The 18,080-nt window shown below is 35.5% G+C and overlaps 1 protein-coding gene across 2 annotated transcripts; it reads right to left on the reverse strand.

Moving 5' to 3' along the window:
• Positions 1–4,376: 4,376 nt before the first annotated feature.
• Positions 4,377–14,900, reverse strand: TRO (histone H3K4 methyltransferase TRAUCO). Of its 2 annotated transcripts, none has more exons than XM_089827070.1 (2): positions 13,710–14,900; positions 4,377–4,718 (listed from the first exon to the last, which is right to left on the reverse strand). In XM_089827070.1, the coding sequence occupies exons 1-2, from the start codon at positions 14,884–14,886 to the stop codon at positions 4,423–4,425; spliced, it is 1,473 nt and encodes a 490-aa protein (XP_089683196.1). In that variant the 5' UTR covers positions 14,887–14,900; the 3' UTR covers positions 4,377–4,422. The 2 variants fall into 2 exon arrangements, with proteins under 2 accessions (XP_089683196.1, XP_089683198.1); XM_089827072.1 differs by having other exon boundaries at positions 4,377–4,749.
• Positions 14,901–18,080: the final 3,180 nt, after the last annotated feature.

Genomic DNA, 18,080 nt, shown 5'->3' on the forward strand with positions numbered 1-18,080 from the left:
ATGTGATCTATTTGACATAATGTCTGTGCACATATGATCATTTCCAATCTATGTTTGAAGAATTGATAATTTGTGAGTTTGGGCTTCCAAGAGTTGAAGGGCATTCAAATGTAGAAGTGGCAGCAGTGGCCTCACATGCAGACTATTTGACTGAACGTCTTAAAATTCTCAAAGAAAATATATTAGAGGGACATTTTGTACTGGGTTAAAAGCTTTGAACAAATGAAATCACATCAACGCATTCACAAAGGCTATCAAACCATTGGATGAAATCCTCCAACTTGGATACGACCTCTGAAGTAGGGAATATGTTGTATATGTTTCAATAAATGCTACTATATTGAAAGAGATGTAGAGCCATGGAAATAGCTGATAGGCTGAAACTTATCACGATGGAAACCAAGACTCAATCAAAATGTCATTTGTTTGTCAAAATGCCATGTGTGGTCCAGTGAGATGCAATGCATTGGAGCCTGTATTTTCTCTATTGGCACATGATGGAATTGCTTACAACGAATGTGTTCATTAATATCCTTGCCCCCGGGCCTCCCTATTGTATTACACTGTTATAATTGTATCTTAAAAATACCAAGATTCACTCATAAGAGTATCAAGCGCAATGGGCACTATTATGTTTGATTGAATGCCAATATGCATGCTGAGTGTAGAAATGCACAGGTTACACGTGGATTGCCTAACAAATGCCATGGTAAGTGTATGCAAAATGAAAGATTCAAAGAATGAAAGTGTTGACAAACTCATGGAGGAGTCCAATGTCCCGATACATCAGTATTCAATAAGAGAGCATATTATGATAGCCTCCATAAGACATCTTTAGTAGATGATGGAAACATGGAGGTATTTGATGTAGAGTTCATTATTACAACCGGCAAGTTGATGGGTGCCACAAAAGCATCATCTGACAGTGGCAGGCCAAGCCCGTGAACAATTTTCCTCTAGCTCATGCATAGATGAATCAATGTTGTATGCATTCTCATTCACATTGCTTGTCCACTTCGCCATGCAAGCTAAGTTGTAGATATGGTGAAGACTAGGCGGTCATGTTTGAAAGATGAAGATGTTGGACGGAATGCCTGGAGTGCTTAAAGTCATTGCAAATAAATTTTGTTATGCAGTCTCCCAACTTATGCCCTTGTGGTCTGTTCAAGTGTGACGTGATTGCACAATAATGTTAGGAATCCAATTTGAGTTCACCAAAGTGATTAGAAATCCAAATTAAGGCTCACAATGTCAATCCTTAGGGAAGTAGTTTGGAAGTTGTCCCTGAGAGTTTATATAACAAAGGTGATGATGCACGATAAGTGTTTGACAGAATGCTCCAACTCCTAGCCCGCAACATTTACATTGCAAAATTGATGAAGCCCAAGTTATCACTATGACAAGATTCAAGTACTCAAGCCACTATGTAAATAATGGCCTTTCCCAACCATGAAGGAGCGTCCTCATTGGAACGGTAAACAGGTTGATAGAGAGGGGTGCACATGCGGTTTCAAATCACCACCTTGTGAGGCAAGCCATGCAATCGCATTTGGTCAAGCACTTGTTTTATGACAAGATGATTAGCCTCATGTTCATATTATAATTATCAACCCAATCAAGTGGTAGAATACAATGGTAACACGAGCTAAATGTGAAGGTTGCTTTGGTAGATCTAAGGCCATGAAGTGATCAAACAAGAGAGGTGACAAGTGTGAAGCTAACTTACTACCTCGCCACAGTATGTGATTCTTTGAGTTGAAATAACACAAAGACAAGTATTTAGATTTCAAATGCAGTGACTATAAATGCCCCAAGGAACATTAATGATTGGAGAGTTGATGTTGGGATGATTATATAAGCACGAGAAAAGCATATGAAGACATTTTCACATACGCTTTTTATGTTCATCACCACTATTATGTTATAAGGAAAACTGGGAACCCTGAGGATTTGCACGATCACACTTAGACAAACTTAAGCAACTTAGTTGAACTATATGATATAGGTTGCTTAGATAGAACTAACCCTCAAAAACCATTATATCTAACTTGCCTTGAATTTTCTAAAATAAACTCTAAGGCAAGATAATTGTTTAAGGCACAATATAAACTAGCAAGAAGCAGCGATTGTTGGTCTGGTTTCATCAATTGTGTGCACTCCTTTATTTTTGGACAGACGTGCTAGAAGTGTGCAATATGGGGTGTTGATTAATTTTTATCAACAAAGCAATTTAATAATGATAAGCTAGCATTAATACAAAATATGAGAGTAGCCACAACTAGTCCAAGTTAATATGGCACATGATTGATGGTCCGGTACTCTTGGAGGTTTCTCAAAATGTGTCAATAAAGATAAACAGTGTCACCAATTACATAACGAGCTCCATCAATCAAAGGCATACGATCCACAACCATAATGAGAAAAGGGAATTTATAGTCAATTAGGACCAGACAACCACAAACATCACGAAATTGTTGGGAATTTGACATGTAAAACTTCTATAAGGAGAAATTGAACAATATAGTGTATTAAGAGATGCAATTCTTCATGCATTACCGTCCACTGCAGTCCAAAGTCCATGTGGACACACTCCAATGGAAAAGTTGTTTGGGTAATTTTAAAAATGCGATAAAGAGGGGACGAAGAATTCTGAATAATTCTCAGGCAGTGGCTGTCATTCCCATGTTAAAATTTTAGTTGCATTATTATAAATAGATGCATGACACTCATAGACTAAAACATGAATCGAAAATTATGCTATCAAAGTCTTGTATGCGGAACCCTTTCTCAAGACATTTCATTTACAAGTTATACAATTGTTGGTTTGTGTTTAACAATATTAAAGAAGTTCTTTATCATCTGTAATAATGTGTCCACTTGAAATTCTCGTTATAGGGGTTATGGTTAACCTTTGTTTATTGTACCTTACACTGTTTTAATTGTCCTAAAATTGGTTCTGTGATCTAATAGATAATGTGCAAAATTTCTCCGAGATGTAGGTAGAAAGGTTTATCTACTCTGGCACACTGCACCAATTTCCCTTGGTTCATTTTAATTTCAGCACACTCTCCCTTTTATTAGTCCAGTTAGGTTTCACTAAAAAAGCCTATTCAAAAGGTTAGTTGTGACTGGTGCATATCAGTAAACATTTCCCATGTTGCCAAGAACTGTTCATAAAAAGAGGTTGGCGAGCAATTCTCCATCAGACAATTTAATTGAACAACAGAGACAAAGGATATGGGTTAGGTGATTGGTTAACTCTTATCAGTTGAGCAAAATAGAGGAGTGGCAACAGTGACCATTCACTAGTCATCAGCATAAGTTCTAAATAAATTTAAAATGGGCACTCTAGTTTTGAAAGCATTGACAGTAATTAGTCAGTTACAAAAATCATATATCAAGAACTGAAAACTTTTGCATCTCAATGATATAGCTCATATTCAATCAGTTCTTATGCATGGCTTCAGATGTCAAAAAGGGTATACAAATAGTTAACAGTAATTGCATTATGTCAGAGTCCTTCAGATGTCAATGCACTGAATCTGTATGGATTTATAGTTTGACCCAACAGTAGCACTAAGAAATTCATTTTGAAAGACAGTAGATAACCATGCAATGAGAGTGCACCACAAATATCAACTGCAAACTACCCCTCAATTGTATGGCAACGATAACCTGTAGTTGGCTTCCAGTAATGACTGTGCCACATATCCATCTTCAAATAGCATGCTCAAAGATTACAAGCAGTAGAATTATACAGAGCATAAAGGCGCATAAATCTTTTTGACTTTAGATATCAGACTGTCAAAACAAAAGAACAGAAATGATTGATCCAATAATCAATTAATACAAAGATAAAATAACCAGGCAACAAAAGCACTAGTACCATCCATTCATTGACCATGTGGTGTGCATTGAAGATTAAAGATCAACATAACCTGCCTTAAGTCTATATCTTGGCGTGAATAAAAACAATTTCCTTTAGATTCATGAAATTATGGCATCAGATGTGAAATATGAATTCCCATCTCACCACTTTAAATAGCATATTATGCAATGAACAAATGAACAATGAGGCAGAGTTGTGTATTAAATGCATGAAAAATATTGTTTTCACATTGGTATGCTAAAACTTAAAAATCATGATGGAAGGCAAACAGATACTACAAGGTCAAATGCACAATTGAATAGATAGCATCATATAAACAATATTTGAGCCAATAACTCACAATTTTCGTGAGCTTCAACACTACATTCATGGTAACACAAGCTCATCTCTATAAAAACTATTTAAAGAAGATAAACTTCAAGCCTTGAAAAAATTGACAATATTAGAAATCAATGATCAAGCTTTTCTCCACAATGACAAATCTAACTGCAGCAAACAGCTGATTTCTTCAGTTATAAAATTGAAAAAATATATCAAATTACAGTTTTCTTTTCTGAAGTTAGACCATTTTCAACAAAAGGCTCTCCTCGTGTGATCTCTTGCCCATTAATTCCACAATATGGAGTCTCATACATGGGCTTTGGGAGGGGCCGGCCACCAAAGTCCTCTGGGAAACAATCAAATTCAGGTCCAAAATTAAACTGCACTATACAGGAGGGTTTATTTGGAAGTGTATACATAGATGCTGCAGGGTAATACCTGCCAGCAATTATATTCATGAAAGCAGTTCCTTGGCATTTACCATTTTTAAAGAACAAAATCTCACTTCCTGCACAAAAAGCAGGCAGTGAGATTAGTAGCTGCAAGAATTGAACATAAGTTTTAAATAAGACCCGTAAACAAAGTTATAAAAATTTGTCAAATAGAAAGAAGAGCAACTTGTAGCATAAGTTCATTCAACAATAAACATAGTTAATTCCAAATGTATTTTTACAAACATACACTGCAGAAACGTTATACTGTTCAAGCTTAACAAAAACCAGGACTAAATACAAGTAACTTCCCTTCTACCAAACTTATATATAAACTGTACACTCAAAATTATTCGGATTCCAGACACAGAGGAAGAATTAATTAAAAGAACAGATTCTAAGAAACAAAATCATAAAAATGGAGAATATCTCAAGTTACAATGAAGTTTCTCTCCAGACAACAGCCACCCACAGTTTCTAACTTTGAATCTGACAGTAACGGAGATGGCTCTGAATCTTTGAATATTTGTAGACCTAATAAGGCTTAGTTCCTTGCATACTTGTGTCAATACAAAATTTACATTGAAAAATAATTTGCTTTAATACTTAATACAGCTGTTATCTATCTCATTATTACGCTGTCATCTATCTCATGATTGATTTTATTCTTGTTTTGTAGTTTATACTGCTGCCATACTATTCTTTGACTATTCTTCGAAGCATACTGGGTTCTTTCGAATTATGACAGACATTCCAGGCCTCATCCAAAGAAGACTTGGGCGATAAGATAAACAAAAAAACCATGAAGAACAAAAAATGAACATAGCCTAAACTAACCCAAATGTAACCCTCCAACTGTCATGACCCAGAAGCAAGGTATGAATGATATATATATATATATATATGAGATAATAAAATACGATCATAATAATTATATTGATTAAATACCAATACATTATTTATATAACAATGAGAATGTAACAGTTTGAACCAGGAATAGAAAGAGAAACCATCGAAGATTCATTACACACAACAATAGGAAGTAGAGACAGAAATTTCAACGCAAAGACACTACATAACATCATTTCAAAGTCAAACTGGAATGAGCCTGTAATCATCAGTAGAACACAGTTCACAAGACATCGTGGATAACCAAGGCAATAAACTGACTTGGACAATGGAAGTTTGGATAAATTCTGGTAATCTGATAAACAATAAGAGAAGCATATTATTCATATAGTCTGTCCTTTTTAAAAGTAAGAGAGCCATTGAGGGTAAAAGCCACTTAAATGACACGGTTAAGAGTTAGTTTAGTTGGATATGAATACATTAGACTACTGAGATCCTATCATTAGAGGTCAAGTTCCTCAAAAGGGGGCTCAGTGAATAGAGGGCATTTAAGAGCAAATGTCAGGATTCCCAAAGTGGAATCTCAGAGAGGGATTTGTAGAGAATCCCTTAGAGACAATATATATATTGTAGTGGTCAAACATATGCATATGTCAAAGATGAGAGACTTGGTAGAGGTGGGGATCTCTACCAAGTAATGTTTTCAGAGATCCCAAAGAGGCCTAAGGAAGATGCTCTTTTAATGATAATCATCTAATCGAGATATAGTTCTCATCAGAGGGTTGGGTGGTTTGAGAAAGATCTCTTCCGAGGGATTAGGCAGGGTAGTCTAGGTAGAATTTAGATTCATATTTACTAATCCAATGTTCTAATATGTTTTACATTCAATTTTTCAATATTGGACTAACCATTTGTTGCGTGTATAGAATTCAATCCTAATCCAGAAGAGGGGACATTACACCAACCCCAAAACTAGCCCAGCAACTTCTAAAACTCTATTAAATTTTGTATTATTTTAATTCTGACTATTCATATAACATTGATATAATGGTTTGAAATGATGAGGAAAGATCAGCGTCTGTGCCCAGGCTAGGGGAAATCCTAGCTGCTCTTTTTCCTCATCTAGCATGAGACTTTGGGTGTGCAAGTGCTGAGTAGGCATGTTTGGGGGGAAGAGTTGGCGTTATTGTTGCAACGTTTGGGTGGCATGGATTTTGCAGAGGGCCATGGGGAGGCTCTGCTTTGTTCTCATCTGTTTTCCCTTTTCTCTGCCCTGATGGAGCCTAATTTTTGCAAAATTGAAGGCCTCCATTTGAGGTAATGTTCAAGATTCATGATTGAAATTTACTCATTAATGCCTAAGGAAAGTAGTATTTTCATGGATCTCAAAAGTAAAGATAAGGATTACATTGATGACAAGCATCAAGACAAGACTCCCATAGGTGATGATTATATTGAAGCATTCTTGAGAAGATATTTAACATAATTATTATAGTAAATACCAGAAAAATAAATAAAGATATAGAGGGATACAAAGCCATTTTCAGTTTATTCTCTATAGAAGTCCAATCAAGACCAAATGACAATGATGTGTGAATTCGTCAAAACAATCTGAACTACAAGTATACTTACTCTTAAGCACTAAGCACTGATTATTATGATGAATCCAGATTAGTAGCACAGTCCTCGAGAGTCTGTCAAATGTTTTCCCTATAGCTTGCAAGATGAATCTCAAACGGAGGCATAGTTTTTCTGGAAATTCAACAGTGGTTGTGACTCCATGTTTGTACTATATGATTTTGGACCTATTGATCTAATACTGAATCAGACTACTTTCTTTCTTTGGTTGTGCTATTCTGTTTGCAAAAAGATGCCTAAAACAGTTGAAGAGCTTGAAGCTACTATGCAAAACTGGCACTCGATAAGATTTTAGCAGAAATAAACACTCTAAAGGAAACTTGGTTACTGACATTAAGGGGTCTTCTCACAAGGATCAATGAAAATTTCCGGAAGAATCTTCAAGAGATGGTTGTACCTGAAGAAGTAACACTTGATGAGCATGGCATGAATTTTGACAAATATGGTATTCTAATCAAGGTTAAGTTCAGAAAATATCATTCTTTGATAGAAGGCAGCTGTACAAGATGTAATAGAGTTTCTTAGAAGATGTAGCAAGACGATTACTACATCAAGAAAAGGGCACCCGAATAAATAATCAATTTGGAAAGAAGTATGAAGTTCTGAATGCATATCCATGCTAAATGGAGAATTATCACACAGATGGAATTTTCATCAGTGGTAATGTAAGGTCCTCACTATAAATGAAGACAATCAACGGTTATAATACTTAATCATATACATATCATATACGGTCAGCAACATCAATGGGAAAATATATAAATCAATGTTAGGCAAAAGATAATAAAAAACCTCATTGCTATGCAGCGATTGTGAAGGAGACTACCATGTATATTTACAGCAGCAACCTAAGTATCCCGTGTGCAAGAAATAAGTCTCATGAGTTCAATAATTATTGTGATAGATACGCAACACAATGAATGCAATCAGAGTATTTTGGAAAATATACGCAACCAAAAGAGATAACCGCAATAGACTTCATGAGAAACAGGGACCATTGATATGGTCAAATTCATAAATGGTGCTTACACAGCAATATCAAATACATCTGAAGATACATATTTTATTAATTCCTGCAAGCATTGTCCGTGTTGAGCACTGAAGACACAGAGACAACATCCAGACAGAAATGGTTTGTATATCACCCAGTTTCCATAAGCGCATGATGAAACAATCTCAGAGTTAACAATGGAATCACAGCATCGAGGTGCAGTTATGAAACTCACCACTCAAATATTTGAAGGAAGGACTAAGCTGAAGGATGGCGTGAGGTAAATAGGCACAGATATATCCAAATTATTATTGCCAAAGATATGTTCGATAAGGAAGCAGCGTATTAAGATTGCAACCATGGTAATGAAATTTCAACAATATTAATGTTTGCCAGCAAAATACATGGAGTCCAGTAACCCTATTTTGGTGATATTAAAAACAAGAACTCATAAACATTAAAGGGTAATGGGTATGTTAATTAAAGAGTGTAAATCGAAGAGATATCTCTTTTCCCCAACTGACACATCATTTACATGGAAACAAAGATATAAATAAGAGAGGGTAACAAGACATATTCCAAGACACATCTGACATTCACACATTCTACAAGAAGCATTATATAATTTGAACAGAGGACTAAGGAGCTTAATATGACTTTATAATGTAAATTCTATTATTTTATTTTAATGATAAAATAAAAGGTCCTTTGTTTTTTTTAAATGGCATGGAGATTTTTATAAACTGCAGATAATTCGTCCTTTATAAACATTTTTCAAATTTTGTATACAATTTAAATGGACACGGTCATTTAGCATCTTAAACTCGATCATCACAAATATAGTCAAATATTAAATTGTTTCCATATCTGTGTTTAGTTTGTCTCCCTACTAGAAGAGTTAAAATTCAATCTGAACTGATTTAAGATTGCATATATATTTGATATGTTGCATTTTGATTATTTAGTTGTTGGTAGTATAAGTGCATAGAACATTATAAAGTTATACGTGAAAATCTTCATTGAAGTGACTCTATTGCCCAAATGAGTAGAGGAATTGGTATTTTTATCATTGAAGTCAGAAAATCTATATTTTCCTTCCTACAAGCATCAAATCCATTATGGACAAACATTATACAAAATATCCAAGCATTCAATTTCGTTTTAATTGAGTTCAAGGACTTTGCCAACCGAAGAACTCTTCAAAGCTTAGATTTGCTTTAGAAAAGCTCTAAACCAAGTGATCCAGTTCAAGGAGAAGGCCTACCTGCCTAGGTGTAGCGGAGCCTAAACTGCAGGGGAATCAACGTGATTCTTGTCCATTGGCCAGAATTGATTGCAAAATCCTGTCAGAGAAATGGCAAGCTCTTGGATTCCAATTTGCAGTTTTGGGAACCAACATGTCCCAAGTTTGGACGAGTGGAGTGATGGCACTTCCACTTGGGAGTGTGTCTTTGTTTTCTCCCTGTTTCAGCTGGGCCGTGATGTTTCTCCCCATTTTCAATTGACACGACTAAATTGGCTAGGAGCCAGAATTGACCTGTTTTAGTTACACAGCCAGAGACAGTTTCCAATGATATTTCATATTGGTCAGATCATGCTTTAATCTGTAAATTTGTGTGGCTTAGGCTTTCTTTACCGGTTTTAGAAATGTGGGCACGGCATATTTCAAATCCTGAAGGTAATATGGAGATCCTATTAATGGCTAATAATCATTTGATAGTTGTCTTTCATGCATGTCAGATAGACATAAGGCTTTCGAGGGAGGTCCTTATTTCTTTATCAAGACTCAGTTATTTGTCAAACCCTGTCATGCAGGGTTCAATTCAGCAGAGGAGTTTCCTTCTAGAGTTCCAGTTTGGGTTTTTCAAACTTCCTCTTGAATTCTAGAAGATCATAATTCTACATTCTATTGCTCTCTTGCTCAGTACCCAGTTCGAACAGCTACAGAAACTAAGGACAGAGAGATAATTTCTTTTGCTCGGGTTGAAGTTTGACTCTGCAGAAAACTGTCTGGAACCTCCTCATGGAACAGCTAGACTAAGTGATGCTCCCTTTCACATGCCATATATGCCATGAGCATGGAAATTTGCAAAGAAAATGTCCCTGGTTTGTCTCTACCACCACAGATTTGGAAACTGTCTCTAGTTCTCCTCCCAGGAAGGATAAGGGGAAGGTATCTATGATTGAAGAGACTGCAGATAAGGAAGGTTTTATTCCTCTGAAGCCAACGTAATAAGGAGAGAAGGCAGAAAAGGACAGAGGGATAGAAGAAATGATAATACATTTAACAGATTTATGGATCTAGCCAGTTTTTTTTCAGGAAGAAGGCATTCCAGTTGATCTTTCCCTGGGTGATAGGACAAAGCAGGTGACACGGCTATACGTTAGAGGACAATAAAAATTGGCTATGCCTATGGAGGCTGATGGACACAGTTGTTCTTGCTCAGATTCCAGATGGTCGTGACTCATTTGGTACTTGTGTACAAATGGATGTTAGTCTTATGATAGAATCTATTTCTCATACAGCAAAGGAGGCTTTGGACAATGGCAAGGGCAGTAATGCTTCACAAACTTTGGGATTACTTCAAAAACCATTCAACAATAGCTCTGCAGAGAAATCCTCAAGGGCAGGGAGAAAGACGGATCAAGTGAAAGTGAAGTTTACTAGTGAGATTTTGGTAGAATCTAGTTCTGTTAAGACCATTGATTCTCATTCTCCCAACCCTATAAATGATTGTCATCTCTTGACATGTGAGGGGCATGAATAGCATCACTTGACAAAAAGCCAATCATAGATTAATTGAATATCATTCTCCTGATATAGTCGGTATTCAGGAAACCAAACTGACAGTGGATAGTCTGTTCGGTAGTGTTTCTTGTGTCTAGCCCCATGGCCACTGGTAGTTCAAGATAGATTGTTTACTTCAAGAACCCAAAGAAGATCGCCCCTTTGCAGCGGATTTCTAGTCACTCTTCCATTTCAATGGTTGTTTCTAGCCTTGAGGCAAGCATTATGCCTTTTCTCTAATATTTTTGCCCCCACTGATCTCCAGGGTGAGTCTCAACTTTGGTATGACATCTATTTTGTCTGATCCCTGGTTCCTTTCCTCCCTTTGATTGTGGCTGGTGATTCAATGTTGTTACTAGTTTAGAATAAAAACAAGGTGAGTTACTCAGGCTAGACCTTCTTCAAATTTACTCAAACATAATATTGATCTCTTGAGCATGACTAAATTTGTGGTGTCTTCAGATGGAATAAAAGAAGTGGTGTAGCGGCTATTTTAGAGAGGCTTAATAGATTTCTGGTCTCCTGTTATTGCATGAGTGACATGTAGTCTACAAGCTGTAAAATTCTTGGTTTGAGGGGTTTTGATCACTGGCCTGTCATTTTCTTAGATATTTCATCTCAGAAAAAAAACCCTTCTTTGAAATTTCAAATGATGTAGTTGTGGATTTGTCTCTCCAAGATCTCACGATTGACTGGTGGCATGAAGGGAAGCCTGCTCATGGTAGGGCCATGTATACGTTTTGGAAAAGGCTCCAATGTGTGAAATACATGCTCAAGAGTTGGAAAAAACAATGCTTTGGTAATCTGCACTCTTTGAAGATGGTAGCCCATAGCACATTCTAAGTTAGATAATGTTACACGTCAGATTTCGAATGGCTGAGTTGAGGATTGTATTGAGCTGGCTAAAATCTTGGAGGGAAATATGCAATTCCCCTGAAGAGAGAGATATTCTCGCCTGGGGTTCCAACCCAAAAGGGAAATTCATCGTAGCAGTAGGTTATGCTATGTTAGACAGGCATTTGCATGGTCTGGCAGATGTGCCCTAGTCAAAGAAGGTTCAGAATTGCTCTTCATGACTTAAGTGTGAATTTTTCTTATTGCTAGTAACTCAAAGGAAATGCCTTATGTGGGAGAACCTTCACAGGTGAGGGTTTCAAGTACCCTCCATTTGTGCTCCTTTTTGAGCAATCGACAGTGCAGTTCTCACTAGTCTTATCAATGCCCGTTCTCTAGCAAGATCTGGCATAGGTGGTGGGAGGTATGGCAGCATGTCTATATTCATGCTACCTCCCTAATTGAATTTGGAGGTATGGGCAGACCTTTGGCAAAGACATCTTTTCTTCAGATGGCTTGGGCTATTGGCTCTGCTTTTATTATCTAGAATCTTTGGTTGGAGAGAAACCATAGGGTTTTTTGTAACTCCAAACAGGGGAATTTTCAGTTGTGGCAAAAGATAGTTTGCAGGCTTCAGAAGAGTGACTAGAAATACACTGCAAAGGGGCAATCTTGAGGATTAATACAGATGGATCCTCTCATTGGAACCAGAACATGCTGGTATTGGTAGAGGTAATGATGGAGTTCCTTTTTCTTTTCTTTGTTTATAAAGGACAGCGCTCCAAAAAATTGATGGAGCCTTGCTATTAAGATTGCAGTTGAGAGAATATATTCTCTGGATGGAGGATTATTTATGAGTCAGATTCTCATATTCTAGTGGATATGTTGAACAAGCAGAAAGTGAATGATGTTAGCTGGCAATTAGCCTCTGTGATCAGAGTTTAAGCCTGTGTAGTTCCTTGGATATTGTTCCCTTTTGTATATCCCCAGACAGTGCAATGAAGTGGCTGACTGTTTCGCAAAGTGGGCTTCAAAGAATAAAGATGGTTGGGATATGGGATGGAGAGAGAGTTTGTTTACTTTCTGATTATCTTGTGACCTTAGAGAGGTTGATGTTCGAGGGCAGGGGTATATAATGTTGTTGTTGGTGGTTTCAGTTGGGAAACTTTTTTATATGGTTTTTGTTTTGGTGAGCATGAGGCCCATGCTTTGTATCTTTGTCTTTTATAGAATACACCATTTTTTCAAAAAAAACATTGATATAATGGTTTAGAGTTTCTTTATATTTTTTTGAAAAAATATTTCAAGTACAGACTAACTGCATAGAGAAAAAACTATCAACTATCTATGACTTTCCTGTAGCCCATTTCTGCAAAATCAAAAACTGTAGAAGGTTATAAAAGTGAGCAAGTTAAAAAATAAAATAAAAAGTCACTTATATCAGACGCAAGATGACCCCAAATGCAGCGAAATTCTAGGTTGTTATAGATCAGTCAGAGAAATCAACAAAGGAGGGTGCTTGTTTGCTATTTTTATGAGGTTTAGAGACATACAAATGACGGCATGATGTAAAAAATACGTGTCTTTAATCATATTCAATTGTATATCGTCTTGACTTTAATCTCACATGAACATCCTTAGAATTGGACATCTACACCCTGGTAGCCAGTAGAACAAGCTCAGGTAATTCAAAACTTTTCAGGACCGTACGCTAAGATGCTCCCTGGTGTTGGAATTCGGCTTAAACTAGGAGAAGAATGCTATATACAATGTTGAAAAGCTTTTCAAAAAAGCAGTGTCAATTTTTTGAATCTGAATTTAAGAGAAATTTTGGACTGCGAGACTCAACGTGTTTAACATTTATGCATACTGCACATAAGTCCTTCTCAATTAAATATGAAATTCTATCTCGCAAACTGGAGAGGAAGAGAAATAATAAAGAAATGAGCAAATACAGATATAACTTACCAGGAACAATCTTCGGCGTTTCCTCTGGATTGTTACAGTAATAAAGCTGGCTTTTATGCCAGGCAAGCGGAGGAGGTTTCGGGGCATATTCACTTCCATTGGGTAAATTAATGTAAAATCCAATAACATCCCCTTCCCCATAAGCATCCCCATAAGGCTCCCTAACTGCCTTATGAACCTTACTACCCTCCAAATCCCTATAGGAATAACTGTTTGCATCATAGCCAACAGGAGCTTGAACATCCCCTTTCTCTGTAGACCAGCCCAACCTAGTATGGCCTGTTTCCCCAAGGCGCACAACCCTAATCTCGAAATACCATGCCCCCTCCACAACGCCCCTAGTAGCCCTCACCATCCTGTACCCCTTAGTGCTAGAAGCGCTTAACCTATCATCGCTCAGCTCAACTTTCTCTGCCTTGTGTATTTTGGAAAGGCAAATTCTATTCTCCGGTGCATCATCAAGTTTATCAGGAACCCTGGCAACAGGGGTTATGTTGACTATATCTTCCGCTGCGACTGTACCATTGCCAGCCCTGTTTTTCTTACCCCCTTTCCTTGAAGATGATTTGGCCCACACGTTAGTGCTTTTCTTCTTGCTCTTTCTGCTTACAGAAGCAGAAGAGTCCCCATATGCACCCATGGAAGCCAATGACTTCCTCTTCTGTGACCCGCCTTTTACTGGGCCCTTGGGGATAACGGGCACCATTTTTTCTACATCCTTTTCCTTATCCAGGACTTCATCCTCCAGTCCATTTTCATTATACCCACTTTCATCATCCCCTGTCTTGACCATTTCCTCGTTTGGGTATTCAAATTCATCCTCAAGCCCAACATCCGCTTGCTCACTGAGCCTCTGTGCATAAACGATACCCCCATTCTCCGTGTAATAATGACTTCTATCTTCTCCAGAAGAAGTGGTCTCAGTCTGAGAGGAGCCATTGTGAAGAGATTGGTGAGTATGATGACCCTGCTGCAATTCTAATTGCTGATCGGGAATCCCATCAGATTCCTCCATGTCATCATCATCTTCATCATCCCCGTTATTTTCTTCTTCTTCTTCATAGTCATCTGCAAAACCCTCTTCGTCGTCATCTTCATCTGCATTGTTCAGACCTCTTAAACCGTCGTCTTCACTGCTCTGATCATCGGTCGACCAGACATGACCACGGGAATCCATTCTAAAATGGGCCTACGAATACAAACGGGGAACAGCCTTACATATCTCTATTTCCCCCGGCCCTTTTAAGGTTAGTCTTTCATGGTCGCGTCCATTCATTTTCTCTTCTATTTTCACTTCCTATTTTAAAGTTGCTCTCACTCCTCGTTGTTGGTTTTAAAAAATAAAAAATAAAAATTTTATTGACTTTCTCTACAAAAATATTTTTATCTATTTATTAGTTCGTCCCAAAGGCAGGATATCTATTTATTCAATTCAATTTTTCTTGTAAATTCATCAATCAATTTATAAGATTTAAAAGATAAAAGAAACTTTAAATATTTATATTTTTTTCTAATTTTTCGTTGTTTTATAAATCACATTTTTTATTCACTCTATTGAACCATTTTATTTTTGGTAGGGAGAAAATTCAATTTCTCTAACAACTCTATCATACATTAATTACAACTTTATCTTTTTCACATTTGTGACAAGTTCATTATATTTTCAAAAAATATATATGTTTTTATCTTCCACCTCACACCATTTTGAACAAAAAATGAATGTCTAATTAATATTAATTATCACAATTTATTTTTCTTACCAAATTCAAATATAGAGTTAAATATTTTTTATTTTTTATTTTAAATATATTTATTAGTTTTACATTGATGTTTATTTTTGCCAATTGTAAAATGTTATTTCTTTAAGTTTATACTATGTTTTACTAGCTACTATTTTACAATCTTGCTCTAGTTTTTTTTAATACCATTTTACAAATTGTTAAACTAATATTACCCCTCAAACTTACTAGGTATTTTGGTAGTTTGAATTAAGTAATCAGTAATTTATTTTTTAAATTAAATATTTCACCTTATAACTGAATTGGTAGAAATGAGTAGTTCATTCATATAATATGATTTATATTGTTATTTATATATATTTTAAAATAATATAATTATTAATTTAAATTCCCTTCAACTCTCTCTATCATTCTACCTTTACTTGTCCTTATAATATCATTCTCTCTTATAGCTCTCTCTTTTTATCCTTCTTTTCTATCTATAAATCTTTATTTTCCTTCTTTTCCAATTATTGGTAGGAACTTTGACGCATTGTGTTTCTTGTTGTATTATTGTATTCACTTTCACTGAAAATTGAATTAATGAGTTATAATTATTTTTTAAATCACATATTTCTATTATTATTTATATGTATTTGTGCAATTCATATGTTACAAAGAGGCGTGATATATCCCTATTTCCTCGACTCTTTTGAGGTTAGCCTTTTATAGTTGTCTCTATTCATTCTCTTATGTTTTCACTTCCTATTTTAAGTTGCTCCCACTTCTAGTGGTTAAAATATTTTTATTCTTTTTCTTTGAGTTTCTCTACAAAAATATTTGTATCTATTTATTGTATTTGTCCTAGGTAATATACTATTGTATTCACTTTCACTCAAAACTAAATTAGTGAGTTATTATTATTTTTTAAATCACATATTTCTATAATTTTTATATGTATTTGTGCAATTTATATTTAATAAAAAGATATTTAAATCAAACTTGATTGGTTGAATTTGTTTAGTGTTATAGGACCCATTTTTGCATTTAAATTGTAGTTAATGATATTTTTATTTTTATTATCATTTTTTAATTTTGAATGTTTTAATTTTGTTTTTTTAATTTACATTATGTATTAAATGGATATTATTATTTTTTAAATGAAGTTTACAATCTTGTTTCTCCTCAATCTTAATTAGTTCATGAAAGATTTAATTTATAAATTAAAAAAAAATTCAAAATCTAAATATTTAGTCCTATAAATGTCAATAGTTTCATTTTCTAACTATTGTGACATTTTACAATACTATTAACACGTCATATTTTAAACCAATTCAAATGTATACATGTTGGTAAACAGATTTTTCACTTTAAAGTTATAGTTGAAACTGAGCTTGTTCGCCCTGTGAACAATGACAACTGTGCCAATAGTTGGAAAGATTAAAACTTATCATTACTATATTACAATCTTCCTCTATGTTTGAGAGGTGCAACACCTTCGTATGATGGTGAATTTAAATTTTTAATAAAATGTATTCAAACTTAAAGGTTAACGAAAAATGCACCAAACAACTTCACAACTTTCTTGAATAACTTAAACCGCTAATAAGAAAAATCAAGAACTATGCTTGAAGATTAGCATTAGGTCAATGATGATTGAATTGTTCACTAACATCTATGTTGGAAATATTATGATAGGCTAAGTTACTGAGAGGGAAGAGGTGAATCGATAACTTTTAAAACTTTTAACTTCAATTACCAATTAGTTCCTTCATATATATTATGATCTAATTGCATGCATGAGAAACTAAAAACATGAAAGCATACATAACACTTTAACACAAAATTTGGTGACCTAGAAACCTTCCACATAGAAAGTAAAACTGGGGTGGGGATGATACCCACAAGCTTTAGTACTATAATATAAAGTTGGCATGTTAAGGCTTACAATGATCACCTCTGATGATCTACCCTGTTAGGAGCAATAAGGACTGCTAGGTCCACCTTGCGAAAGGATTTAGAAACATATAATGAAGTATGCACTTGGTAAAGATATTTATATAAGACTGTTAGGTCTACCTTGTTAAAGGATTTGACTGATCCACATGTTAGGATGAAGCAATAGCTGATCTTTGATCTGCAACTTGGTTTGCTGAGTGAGATTCCTCTAAATGTATAAATCACCTTGTTGTGATAGGTATATCTTTGTTGCTCCTTATATTGTTGTAGCCTTTTTAATTCACTCTTCTACTCTTCTTTGATTATTACATGCCTTACATTCGATATTACTACACATTTTGGATCTGATACAATGCATTACATATATATCAATCCAATTACACAATTACAAAGTTGGCCACAATACCAGTTTCTACAAATACTACAAAGTTGGCCAGAGTGTAGAAACTCAGGTCCTGAAGACTGACTCGGTGAGTTTCTGATACTCAGCATCCACTGTCAATGCTCGACATCGTCATGCACTCAATAGACATAGAAGCTCGATCCATACTAATTACTTCCAAGTAGTCTTGAACTTGGTCTGCACTGGTGACTCGACGAATATTGTGAAACTCGGCATATAAACTGAATCACTTGATTCACACTACATGGCTCGTTCAATGCTTTCACTATGAGTTTGGTATAAATTGAATCA

The sequence above is a fragment of the Cupressus sempervirens genome, chromosome 4 (assembly GCF_028749045.1).
Source record: "Cupressus sempervirens isolate cs-2001-9-10 chromosome 4, ASM2874904v1, whole genome shotgun sequence".
NCBI lineage: Eukaryota > Viridiplantae > Streptophyta > Pinopsida > Cupressales > Cupressaceae > Cupressus > Cupressus sempervirens.